The 13962-nt window shown below is 37.2% G+C and overlaps 1 protein-coding gene across 7 annotated transcripts in view; it reads left to right on the forward strand.

The window, feature by feature from the left end:
- GRM1 (glutamate metabotropic receptor 1) overlaps positions 1-13962 on the forward strand; it is a 411958-nt gene that overhangs the window by 271619 nt on the left and 126377 nt on the right. For all 7 annotated transcript variants that reach the window (XM_034963042.4, XM_034963043.3, XM_055114194.2 and 4 more), the window contains one exon: positions 7466-7701. In XM_034963042.4, coding sequence (XP_034818933.1) covers positions 7466-7701 — 236 coding nt within the window. The remainder of the gene's footprint in view (positions 1-7465; positions 7702-13962) is intronic.

Raw genomic sequence — 13962 nt, forward strand, 5'->3', positions numbered from 1 at the left:
GATGGGACTACAGGCGCGTGCCACCATGACTGGCTAATTTTTTGTATTTTTAGTAGAGATGGGGTTTCACTGTGTTAGCCAGGATGGTCTCAATCTCCTGACCTCGTGATCCGCCTGCCTCGGTCTCCCAAAGTGCTGGTATTACAGGCATGAGCCACCACACCCAGCCAAAAAGTCCAAACAATTTTTTTTTAAATATTCTACTTTTAATGCAAAACGTCAGGGGATACTTTGGATACTTAGGATGAATTAGCAATTCATAGAACTATTGACCCCAAACTGATGAGGACATTTTTGTTTTTCTTCAAATGGCAGGATCTAGAAATTAGAGATTAGAATCACTTGCACTGGGTCTGTTAGGGGGGATTTGTTAATGAGTTACTAAACCATTGGATTCACGTTTGAAAAGCCACAAATTGCTGTGCTTTGACCTTTTGTTCAAATAAGAAAAATAAATCAGTTTTTAAAAGAACTAAAAGAGATTCTGACAACCTGGTTGGCATCTCAGAATACAAGGGAGCAGCCCTGGAAAATTAACCGTCTATATGTGCACTGCTGACTGTTCTGCTACCATGGTCTTTAGATGCTCATTTCTTAGTCTCTCTTTCCCTTTCACTCTGTGTTCTTTTCTTCCTTTCTTCTGCAAATACTGAAAACATACAGTTACCTTCTCTGTGGTGCTGAAGAATTATTCTTGTTGCCTGAGGCCCCTGAGCTGGGAGTTTCATTTTAGTCATTGCAATGACACTGCAACCCTAGAAACTGCCCAGCCAGGCATGATTGCCAAGAATAACTCAATATCCTCACAATTTAGTCATAACTCATTCATTATCTACATTCATTTTATAAACCCCTAACTTCTTATTATTCATGATACCTACCCTCCCTGACTCCATATATACTTTTGTGCCCTTTTCACATATGACTTTAAATTGGCTGAGGGTCAGACTGTCTATAGTCCTTATTAAGGAACACTTTTTTTTTCTCTTTTTTTACAGAAATTGTGCATAGCTCTTGCTTCCAGTCACCTGTCTGAAGCAGAGCCCTACTCTGAACTCCAGGGCTGCTTTCAGACTGTCTATAGTCCTTATTAAGGAACACTTTTTTTTTCTCTTTTTTTACAGAAATTGTGCATAGCTCTTGCTTCCAGTCACCTGTCTGAAGCAGAGCCCTACTCTGAACTCCAGGGCTGCTTTAGAATGAGAGATCACTAAAAAATAGGTGGTAATAGAAATTTTAGTAACGAGGCTGAGCCTATTGGATGAGTTCACTATGGGACCTAGTGAAGCCAAAGTCTAAAACTTCAAATTCCACTCAAACCTTGCAGAATTTCACCTTCAAAACTGGGTCCATTCTAACAGAATCCTAGTGAAGTCCTATAGCCAACAGTTTGCAATAACACAAGATGATTTTGAGGCCATATGGAAAACTCTCAGAACAAAATGTTAAGACTTTTCTGGAGAGGACTTCGCATATCTTTGTGAGGTCTTTGAACAGCGAGGTGTTTCTGAGCTCCTAATGACATAGAAATAGGGTCTACTGAGTAAGGTGTGAGGAAGAGAGCTGTGGCTTGCTCTAAGCCCTGATGGGCTCATTTGTTTCTCTAGTTTTGCTCTCAGAAGTGACTCATTAATCTAGGTTATCAAAATGGGACCATCTTCTCATAGAAAATGTCATCTTCACTTCCTAGCAAAGACTTTACAAAAGCTATGAAAACACATCAAAAATTTAGAGTATCAAATATACAGTAGATAGCTGAAAAACAAAAGTGTCTACTCAAATATCCTTTCTTCTGATTAACGTAAACCTGCTTAGCCTAGAGTTTCATGGCAATGGGTAATGTTCAGTCATAGCTGCTTGTTCCCGTCTTAGGACCTTTGCACAAGCTGCCCAAAGACTTCCTTCCCTCTGATCTTCACCTGGCTCGTGCCTTCATGTAGCTCAGATCTTAGTGTTAAGTGTTTTCTCTTCAAAGTTGCTTCTCAAAGCACTTGATACTTTTCCTGGCCACCCAATCGAAAATATATTCCTCTTCATTCCTATTACGTGACTCTTTAAAAATTCCTCTATCTAACCTACATCACCGTGTGATAATTTATTATAATTGTAACTTTAATATCACTTTCTCCTTCCATCCACATATGGATTTACATGCCTGGTAATTTTTTATTGGATGCTAAACAGTGAGAATTTTACCTTGTTGAGTACCAAGTATTTTGCATTAAAAAAAATGTTCTGGAACTAGTTCTGGGAGGAAGTTAAATTATTTTGATCCTCTTATATTTTGCTTTTATGGTTTGTTAGGCAGGCCCAGAGTGGTATTTAGTCAAAATCCAATTTTTCTTCACTATTGAGGCAAGACCCTTCCTAATACATTATCCAATTCTCCTTGGAATTTAAAGTTTTTCACTCTAGCTGTTAGAAACAGTTACTATTCCCAACAATACATGGCCTCCAGGTGCTACTCCTTCAAATCATATTGGTTGATTATTCCTCAGCCTCAGGTAATTTCATTAAATAAATGGCTAATATTCATCTGAATACTTGTGGGAGATGTACTGCAGACCATTCTCTTTTGCTGTAGCATCTCTTCTGCAGCATTTGCCCTGTAAACCCTGGCCACCTTAGCTTTGCTAGACTTCCAGCTCCTTTTTCTCAACTCTGCAAATCCACTGGGCTGTACCTGAGTTCCCCACAACCTCAACTTTGTGCCATGATTTGAAAACATCCAAGCAGTAAGCTAAAAAAAAGTAGTGTTCACCTCATTTCTTGCTCAATAAATTAATAAATTTATTCATTTGATAAATGTCAAATGAATATGACACGTGCTGTATTTCTTCAACCGTTGTGAATATGGTTAACATTGTAAATAAAAGAATTTCATATTTGTTTACATATGTTTTAAAAATATCGTTTGATTATGGTTTTCATCTTTTCCCTATTATATTGTAATCTCTGGAATATTTTAAAGAATTATAATTTTATTATCAGGTACACACAATTACTTGAACTCATAACACAAATAAAATTGCTTTAGTACCTAGACTGTAATTATTTTAATTGAATGAAAATAGGTTTTTCTAAAATGTTTTTGCACATTTAAAAAATACTATTGTGTTTCTGTTTTTTACTGTCAGTTTGCTAATTAAATTAGTTTAACTGATATAATGCAAAAGTAACATTCATACAGCCCCTGTCAAATTGTAATTGGTGGAAGCAGAAATAGTATTTTCCTGTTATTAATATTAGAATGTATAAGATAGAAGAAATCTTCTAACTATTCAGGTTTGAAGTGTGAAATTTTATAGGTTGATTGGAAAATAGCCTCATGAAGAATTGCTGTATAAAAATATTGAGGGGGAATAGGAAATAAGAATTCTCGTATGTTAGTGAGAAATACTTAAGACATACAGCTTTCTGTTAAACAGTTCACAATATATAGTTTTATTTCCAGACCCCAGCTAGAAAATGGAACTCATAACTGAGAAGCAGATGGAGCAGCAGAAGCTGCTAGAGGCAGTGAATGTGCTTCACAGAGAGTCCAGTGCTGTCTGAGGCTGGGTCACTACCCAGCACAGCAGGATTCACTCCAGACACTTGGCGAGTGACCAGGTACCTGCAGGTCATCTCAGGTCAAGCATAGTCTAGTTTACACCCTGCCACCACCATCTAAGAAAGATCCTCTACCAGGAATCAGATATGTTGCTGGTTTGCTGTTTTAAAGTGTACTTCAGAGAAAATTCATCAAAACAACATCCTCACACAGAATCCCAATGCAACGAAACAGCAAAAATCCTTTAAAATTTTCTGAAAATGCATTTGACAGGTGATACAAAGATGAAACACTTTGAAAGTATAAAAACAGAGGATTGCTTTAGAGATGTTTTCTAGTGACTTTTTTTCGTGATAGCATTCTCTAACACCTTACCTGTGATAGATTTAAGATCTCATACAAACCTTTAGCAATTAACTCTTTAAAACATACCCACCAAGAAATCCTACTTGAATATTTTCCTTATATCCTGGTTCTCCTTGATTTTATGACCTCTTAGATTTAACAACAACTCTAACTTCTGAAAGAGCAGGCACCTATAGTGAGGGTGAAGGTCTTTAACTAGTGGTTAAGGAGACTTAGAATTCCAGACCACTAAACCATGTGACTTAAAATTTCTACATATTCACAGACAAAGTTTTCGTCCTATAAAGTGCCCTTCAATGCTGGTGGGCTCAAGGGCAGGAAGTCACACTTTTCTCTCCTTCTAGAATTGACACAAAGCATTTGCCTTTACAAACTAAGCTGTTATGTGCTTTTAAATTGCACATAAACATCACAGCAAGTTCATTTCGTACACATTTTTATGATGGTGACTTTCTTGTACAGACTGTAAACAAAACAAATTTCACATCTTATTAAACCTTAGGGAGAAACACACTTCAACCCTAACCTTTATGTCAAAAGCAGTTATTTTTTTCAAGTTATGTCATTTCAATTTTTAAATATTTACCCTTAGACAGAATTTCTTCAAAGTCTAACTGGTCTTATTTTTATCCTCCTTTGTGTCATGAACTATAGCTCAAATCTTCAAATTGCTGTAGATGTAGTTAAGATGTAAATATAAATACATTTAAATGTAAATAAACCGGTTTGAGCCTTTCTGAGCAGACTGGACATATGAAAAAAATGAATCAGTCAGTCTTTTTAAAATCAATTCGACTGGCCATCATATTCAGCGATGGTAAGCAGAGGACTCACTAGAACAATAGGCAGGTCATTTACCATGAGGGAGGAGAGCAGAATGACCTGATTGAGTAATAGGCTTACAACACTTTGAGGACTTCCCATGGTCTTCAGACTAACAGTGTCTAGGCTGGGATTTATGTACCCACCCCCATCGCATGCCATACTTCTTTCTATTCTCTAGCTATACTAACTCTTTCTAAGTTCCTTGAATGTGCCAAACTTTTTCTTGTATGTTAATCTGCCAGGAACCTTCTATACCAAACCCTCCCCTTCTCCTCACCTGACTAAGGCTGACTCCTCTTTTGGGTCTCAGCTCAGCCATCACCTTCTTAAAGAAGCCATCTCTAATTACCTCTATCCCCCACTACCTCACACACACAGGCGTGCGTGCACACACACAAGCAGGCACACGTGTCATATCTACACACCAGATTAAGTTAAACCCCCAAGCTATCGCTCCCCATGATACTGGTCGCTTTTTTTTTTTTTTTTTTGAGACAGGGTCTTGCTCTGTTGCCTAGGCTGGAGTGCAGTGGCAAGATCATGACTCACTGCAGCCTCAGCTTCCTGGGCTCACAGGATCCTCCCACCTCAGCCTCCCAAATAGCTGGGACCACAGGTGTGGACCAACACATCCAGATAATTTTATTTATTATTTATTTATTTATTTTGTAGAGATGGGGATTTTCCATGTTGCCTAGGCTGGTCTCAAATTCCTGAGCTCAAGCAATCTACCTCCCTTGGCCTCCCAAAGTCCTAGGATTAAAGGCACTTCTTTTTCTTTAGCCTCATAGAGTTTGTAATTCTTTTTTAGTGTCTGTTTTCCCCACAAGGCTGTAGCACCGTGGGGGCAGAGGATAGTGAGTCTTATTCTCATTTGAATTCATAGCAGAACATCTGGCACACAGTGACTGCTAGGAACACACAGAAGTAACAAAGAAAAGAAGAAAGAAAAAAGAAAGAAGAAAGGAAAGAAGGGAGGAATGAAGGGAGGAAGGGAGGGAGGGAGGGAGGGAGGAAGGAAGGAAGGAAGGAAGGAAGGAAGGATCTATACAAAATTGTAGAGTCTCTACCCTAGTGGATTTGGAAGCATATAAAAAATACATTCTCTGGTGTGGCTGGCTAGACTCTACTGTACCTCAAAGTCCCTTTAGTTCTGGGTCAGATTAAGTCAGCTATACCTTCAGCAACCCCTGATCTGTTGAAAATGCAGCTCACGTGTGGTTCAATGGGAAGATTCTAGAGAAGAACTGCACTGCTTAGCTCAGCTAAGAGTACATTTATCTCAATTGATCTCAGGTAACCAAGGGTGAGATATGGTCACTAATGTTTGCCCAGTCCCTTCTCTGTGAGAAGCAAGCAATAAAATGCTTTCTTTGGCAGAGACTGCATCTTTATATTCCACAAACTTCAGGGCACCACTCTGTGCAGAGAAGAATAAATCCATCCCCTGACCAAGACAGCCTTAATATTCTCTTCAGCTTGACTAAACTTTAGACAGGTTTCTTCCTGCGTACAGGCCCCTGACGTCCCTTTTCTAAGAGCATTTACTTTGGAAAACCTAAAACTGTAAATTATTTCTCTGCCTTTTTGAGATGTAGATCGTCTAGTTTCTTGCTAATTTCAGAAACCAAAGAAGTTTTACTGAATGACAAGGACCTGACAGACATCCCTTTAAATGTAATCATCAAGAATAGTGGTAAACCCCTCCCTTCCAGTTTCTGTGGGACGGCAGGAGTCTAATGTGACAATTAGCAAACACAGATGCCTAATCACATGGGCCGACCTCGTGCCAGTGGCCCTCCAGTACTTTTCCACTAGCTCACCCGGGACTAAAAACCTTCCCATCTTTTATTTTAGCAGAGTTGGGTTCAGTGTCTCTCATATGTTGTAATAGTCTTGAACAGAGTCTTCTTTGCGTGTTTAGCTTTGTCTGGTGGAATTTGTCTTTGATACCCTCATAGGCCTGGCTCACATGTGCACCTGAATTAAACTGGGGCTACATTACTTCTGGTAGATAGGAATGTTCTAGAAGGTGATCACATTTCAAAAATTCTATCTCACTGAATAAAATGTCAGTGTGCTCCCATTTAGTGAGAAGGAGAATTCTTTTTATAATTTGAGATGAGATTGTTTTTCTTTAATGCTGCTATTTTGAAGTAACATTAAAAAAATGAAAATATCTGGCTACTTCTATGGGAGGCAGATTTGAATGATGTCCCAGGAGAAAAAACTGTGGTTGGCATGTTTCAGAACTATATCAGTTTTCTTATCTATGTAAGGTAGCTCATGTAATGATCTTCGTTGCAATGCTGAAACCTTGTTGAGCTCTTATTTTGAAGGTCAGCCTCTGAGGTACCTAGATTTTATTTTCTTCTGGTTTGGAGAGTGACTGATAGGCTTTGTGGCTGAATGTCTTCCCTCTCAGTAAAAGTGAATAGCACAGAATCTGATGACTAGTGAATACTCATCGAACTTTAATTGTAAGTGTTGCTGTCATCATCTCATCATCACTTTCACAATTGTGAAAAACAAAGAAACAAACAGGATATTATGCTTTCAAAACTTTCTACTCTCTACCAAAAAAAAAAGTTGATGGGTAGTAATTCTGGCTTAAAATAGACTGTAGCCTTTTCTGGATTGCTTCATTCGTATATAACTCTGAGCTCTATTTGTGAGATGTTTGTCTTTCTCTCTCCCTACCCCAATCCCTGCATTTTTTAGTGATGGATGGGCAGACAGAGATGAAGTCATTGAAGGTTATGAGGTGGAAGCCAACGGGGGAATCACGATAAAGCTGCAGTCTCCAGAGGTCAGGTCATTTGATGATTATTTCCTGAAACTGAGGCTGGACACTAACACGAGGAATCCCTGGTTCCCTGAGTTCTGGCAACATCGGTTCCAGTGCCGCCTTCCAGGACACCTTCTGGAAAATCCCAACTTTAAACGAATCTGCACAGGTAACTCATGTTCACAAAATAACAACTCAGAGGTTTGGTCATCTCTTCTAGATTTATTGCAGCTTGTTGAATGAGAATAGAAGGTGCCAGGGCTAGAGATCCAAAGACAAAATTGCCATCTGTGTTTATAAAATGCTAGAATAAGGAGGAAGTGTGTATTACCCCAGGGATTCATGGCAATCTGGAAAGACAACTTTGGTCTCTGTTGGAGCAAGTGATACGAGATAACAGAAGTAAAGGAAAAGCAAACTGAGGAGTCAGGTATCTAGTATTTAAGACAGAAGGAAGAGATTTTATTACAAACATGTTTAGGAGACCTTAGCCATAGACATAAGTCAACAATACTGGTTAGATCCTCTTTTTTCTTTGTGGCTTGTTTAGATACAGAAGTCAGGAGAAGATGAGGTAATGTGACCCTAAGCCACACCACCAACAAAAGTGTTTGTGGGCATAGGGGCCAAGAAACTGCACTCTGATCTTTCAGTCAGAACAATGGTTCATAGCTGGACAGATGAGCACCATGCACTACTCACTGATGCCATGTCAGGAAACAGCAGCACATTGTTCCAAGTTCTTCAGGGGCGTGGTGAAATCCACAGGATGTCCTCCTTGCAACCCCTAGTACTACCATAATCCAGATTCTGAAAACTGTAACTTTTAGGAGTATTATTATTACTGCATAGGGACATTGCTGTCCCCTGTCCTTTTCAGTATTTTCTATGCTGCCAAGATAAATCATCTATGTCCTTTCATAACGCCATTCAAACCCAGTTGTTCTTACTGGGTCGATAGCATAGAATAATGGAGCACTCATGATAATGGGTGATGGAATCTATCCATGACCTAATTTGTATTGTAGAACAGTGGTGTGACATGTATATCCTGTACGTAGGCTACGCAGATATTATTTATAAAGGTATAGAATCATATTACGCCCATGTATAAAACACTGTATATAGCAAACAAAGGGGGATAGAGAAGCATATAATCCATGACTCTTGACCTAGAGAGGCTTGCCATCTCTTTGGGCAAATCAAAACAGATCACATACATGAAATAGACAAATAACAATAGAGGACAACAAGTTTTTACAGGGGATGGTAAGAATATGGCTAATTACATAAAATATTTCTATTTTCAATAGTATTCATAGTTTGATGTTAGAAAATGCTTTCAGATACCAATATATGTAAATGCATCAATGTATGTTTGGCTTCATAAGGTTCAGCAGAGTTCAATGGGAAATTGCCTGGTATGGATCTATTTTCAAATAAGGAAGTTTCAATCTTTTAGAACTTCCTCAGTGTGGCTTCTAGGGAGGCGGCGAAAGGCAGGAGAAAGGGGAGACATTGCTAAACAATAACCCACCTCTGCCATGTAGGTGTTTCTACTTTCTCTGAAATAATAGACATCTCCTTTCTCTGAAATAATAGATAAACCAAGAATAAGCATTCTAATGAACCAATAAATCATCCAAGACAGTCTCCTTATTTGCAAAACAGAGGTGATGAGGGTGAACAGGGGAAACAGTTTCCCTAGGCTCATAAGGTTAATAGCAGCAAAGAAACGACAACCCACACCTCCTAGACAACATAGTGTCTATTTTTAGACTTAGTATTTTGTAATATATTATCTCTCATTGCTTTCTAATTGTTTCCTAAGAAATGTTTGCCATCTTCAACTGTAATATCTTTGTAGTCAAAGCATCCATACTTGCTTCATAGAACCCTATACAACATGGATCTCTGGGAGCTCAGTCAATTCTTGTTAGCTAATTGATCAGTTAATTTACATTTTCATTCAGGGTAGGGAGTTTTGCTGAAGGGCCCAAGGAGAAGAGCAGTGAGAAGCCTACTGAAAAAGCAGGTGAAGGTGGTGAATTGGGCCCGGTAGTGGGAAGCAAAGTGGAGAGAAGTGGTTTGATGGTGAAGACATGTTGAGTGAAGGTTGAGATTTGCTGACAGAATTGTCAAGAATAACTGTAATCTGAGCAACTGGAAAGATGGTGTCACCATTGACTGAGACAGAGGAAGACTTCAGGAAAAAAAGATTAGGGAAAGTCCAAGAGGCTGATTTTGGATAAATTAAGTCTGAGATATCTGATGGTGGTCCAACTACAGATGTCATTTTGTCATTGTGTTTTATTAGTAAAATTCAGGATACTACTTATGCTTAGATCATTTATATAAGGATTTCTAGGAAGATATTTTGTTGAGCTCTCAAAACAAGTTAAAACTCTGCAACAAGGTACACTAATATTTTGGGTTTTTAATTGTGACAGTACATAAATGTCAAGGTTAAAGCTTAAACTGGGTTAGTATTCACAGCAAGAAATAACAATTTACAAATCTTGATTTATTTTTATGCTGTGCTTGAATCTCAAAGCTATGTTTAAGAGCTTCTTATATGATTACAATCTTTATGAAACATGTTTATATTTGCATTTCATTCTGGAGTCAAGTTCAGCAAATATTTCTCTTTTTTAGGTCTAAGGAAGGCAGGAGGTTTATTTAACTTTTCTATTTGAATTAATTCATAAAACTTATTTATGTTTTATGCAGCAAAATTCTTATACTTTTATCTTTAGCAGTGTTTATCTATATTATCTATGATGTATACATTCATGTATACCTACCTTGGTCTTCGGTTTTAATCTCTATATTTCTGTGAAATTGGCTTCAATGTTATTGAAGAACAATAAACTTTCACTTCATGTATTATTCTTATCCATTTGAGATCCTTGAATATCAAATGAATTCCATAATCTTCTAACAAATATGCAGACACATCTATGAAAATTAGTGTGAGGAAGGAGAATTAACCTTTCCATACTATTGATAGCTACTATATCTGTCACTCCTTTTTACCTCTTCTAATTGGGTCACTTCTAGTGGTTTGGAAAGTTTTGATATTGCCATTAGTTTCCATAGAAACCATTATTGAACTTAATCCCAGATGTCACTATTTAAATAAAGAGTTTATGTGCACTAGATTGCCAGTTTGAATATTAAAGGTCCCAAGCCCAGGCTGAGTAGTTTAGGAATCACTGTGGCTAATTAAAAAGTATTTAATGTAAAGTACACATCACTGCTTAATTAGTTGAGTATATCAAGGGATTGGAGGTGTGTTAGAAAAGCACTAACTGAAACATCAAAACATAACTTCTAAAAAATTAATCATTGTAGGACAGTGGAAAGAGCTGTAAAGCAAATCAGAGTCACTCTCTTCCAGTAAATGTCTTAGCTGCTTAAAAGATTTGTATCATGTTTGCAATGGCATAGTGCTTTTTCATTCCTGATGAGACTCATTAGAAATTCCATAGAAGCTGATAGGGTGTAGCATTTTGAAGCACTATCACTGGGTCCAATACCAGTCCAGTTATGTATCAGCCGCATGACTTGCATGACCTCACTTAACCTCAGAACCTCAGTTTTGGTAACATGACAACAATATCCACCTCACACAGAACTCTGCATGAATTGAATGAAATAACACAAATGAACTACTTTACAATAAAATAATACAAGTGAAATACTTTGCAAACTGAAAATACTTACTATAAATGTAAAATGTTACTACTAGTGTCATGTCTTATTAGAAAACAGGGCATGACATAGATCATTTCATAAAAATTATATATTTTGTAAGTTTAACTTAACTACATCCCAGGATGTGGAAACTAGAAAAAACAAGACAACAATCTTTAATCAATCACCCTTACATAGTTAGTGTCAATATAGATATTTTCTCTTATATTTTCCCATGCAGTCTTTTATAATTTTTTTCTGATGATGAAAGTAATACATGCTTAATATGCTATTGCATGCACTTGGAAATATACAGAAGCATTAGAAAGCTGAAGAGAATTAAGAATTTGCTCTTATCTAAACATCGTTAGTCACTGTTAAAATTTTGGCATGTTTTCATCTTTCTCTATATAGTTTTAAATTATGTATTAATATTATTTTATATATTGCTGTATTAAAAGAAATGTTTTATACATTGATATATTTGTCTTTGTCGTTAAATTCTTTTATTCTTAATGGCTGCTTAACATTTTGCATTCAGATAAGCTATAATTTAGGCATTTCATTCTTTCTATTTAGGCTGTTTTTGCTTATTCACAATTTTTAAAAATGTTGCAGTGATATAATAAAAAAATTTTCATTCTAAACTTTCTTTTTTTACATTTGAATAATTTTCTTAAGTTGTATTTCTAGAAGTTAAATTTCTAGAAGTTTAATCAAAAGATATAAACATTTCTGGCTGGGCATGGTGGCTCATGCCTGTAATCTCAGTGCTTTGGGAGGCTAAGGTAGGCAGATGGCTTGAGGTCAGGAGGTCAAGACCAGCCTGGCCAACATGGTGAAACCCCATCTCTACTGAAAATACAAAAATTAGTTGGGCTTGGTGGCGGGTGCCTATAATCCTAGCTACTCGGGAGGCTGAGGCAGGAGAATTGCTTGAGCCTGGGAGGCAGAGGTTGCAGTGAGCCGAGATCGCGCCACTGCACTCTAGCCTGAGTGACAGAGCGAGACTCTGTCTCAAAAAGAAAAAAAAAAAAAAAGAAGAACATTTTTAAGCTTTTGAAAAGGAGTTCCAAAAGGCAGCTCCTACTAACGCTGCTTGAAACTCTGCATTCTTTTCCATTGTTTTGCATAATTATCATCACAGTGTGCATACAATTCTCTATCTTATTTCACTCAGGATTATATTTTACATAGTTTTGATGTTGCTGCATGGTCTTTATAACCACCATTTTAAAAGCTCCATAATATTCTAACCAGTTAAAATACTATAACTACTGGCCATTCTTATGTTGTCAGTCATTTAGATGACTTTTAATTTTCCTTCTTACAAAAAAAAAGACACTGAATATGGTACACAGATTTTTCACAGTTGTTATTACTGTTTTGGGATTGTTCCTTTACAGTAGATTCCTAAATATAATTATTAGTAATAACTTGATAAATTTGGGGTCCCTTAAAAATATATACTGCATTTTCTTGCAATATGGCAATATTTGCATATTTAATATTTGCTCCAGCTAGCAGTATATTAACTGTAGGAGTTCATGGGGTTTATTCTGTCCTTATCAGCCTTTTTCACACCTCAGTGAAGTTATAGCCATTATTTTATTTTCTCTCCATATTCTTTGTACCAATTGAGAACAGATGGACACAATGACTTTTAAAATTAGTCTATATTAAATTTGGCTATTTTAGAAGACATAATGAAAGAATCTGGCTGGTATCTAATTCTCACCAACAGCTCAGGACTGGTAAGATGATGATAGCTAGTCTAGTGAAAACATTTAAGACTTTCAAGCAAGGGGACTCTTACTCCAATAGTTTGGAGGCTGCCATTCACAATTTTAGACTGATACTGATTTTCATAATATATTTGCCTTATTAGGTTTCAAATTTTATGGACTCCACTTGGAATTAACTTATTTTGTAAGGCCAGATAAGATCAGTCCATTACCGTTTGATCCAGATTAAGATGTTCCATAAACTGGGATGGGTTCCAGTTTACTTCAGCCCATTAGGTCCTTTGGTAATAACTTCTCTTTATCTCGGGAAGTTTGACCCAAATGTCAATATGTACTCCTGAAGAATATCATTTGCTTTCAACCCAGAAGTTGGTATTATTAGTTGGGGTTTGTGGAAGAAATTACATTTCTTCACCCCTTTTTGTATCCATGCTCTTTGAAATATGGCTTTGTAACGTCTCTCCTCGAGAGGTAGAGTTTTGTTCCCTACCTGTTGAATCTGAATTGACCTTACCATTTATTAACTCTAAGTTTAGGCCTTAAGAGACTTGACCTACTCTCATTTTCTTTCCTGGAACCTTACCTTAGCCATATGAATAAGCTTGAATTTATCTGATGGAAGATGAGAAATAACATGGATCAGAAACAGGATGACCTCTCAGTTGAGAATGTCCTAGATCAGCCAGTCCCTGGCCAACCCACCACCTGACAGTTGACACCTGAGTGAGCCAAGCTGAGATGAGTTATGTCCAACTCAGAGCAGCAGAACTTCCTAGTTGACTCCTAGATTCATGAACTAAATAAATTATTATTGTTTTAAACCACTAAGCCCTGGGATGGTTTGTTATGCAGCTTTTTTGGGGCAATTGATAACTGATAAAGGTATTCATAGCTTTGTAATCCATGGAGCAATAGTTGGTTTAATTAAATTATGGGACATAATTCCTCAACCCAATCGTAGAATGCTCAGTCTTTTCCCATCATAAGAA

This window comes from Pan paniscus, chromosome 5 (genome assembly GCF_029289425.2).
Source record: "Pan paniscus chromosome 5, NHGRI_mPanPan1-v2.0_pri, whole genome shotgun sequence".
NCBI lineage: Eukaryota > Metazoa > Chordata > Mammalia > Primates > Hominidae > Pan > Pan paniscus.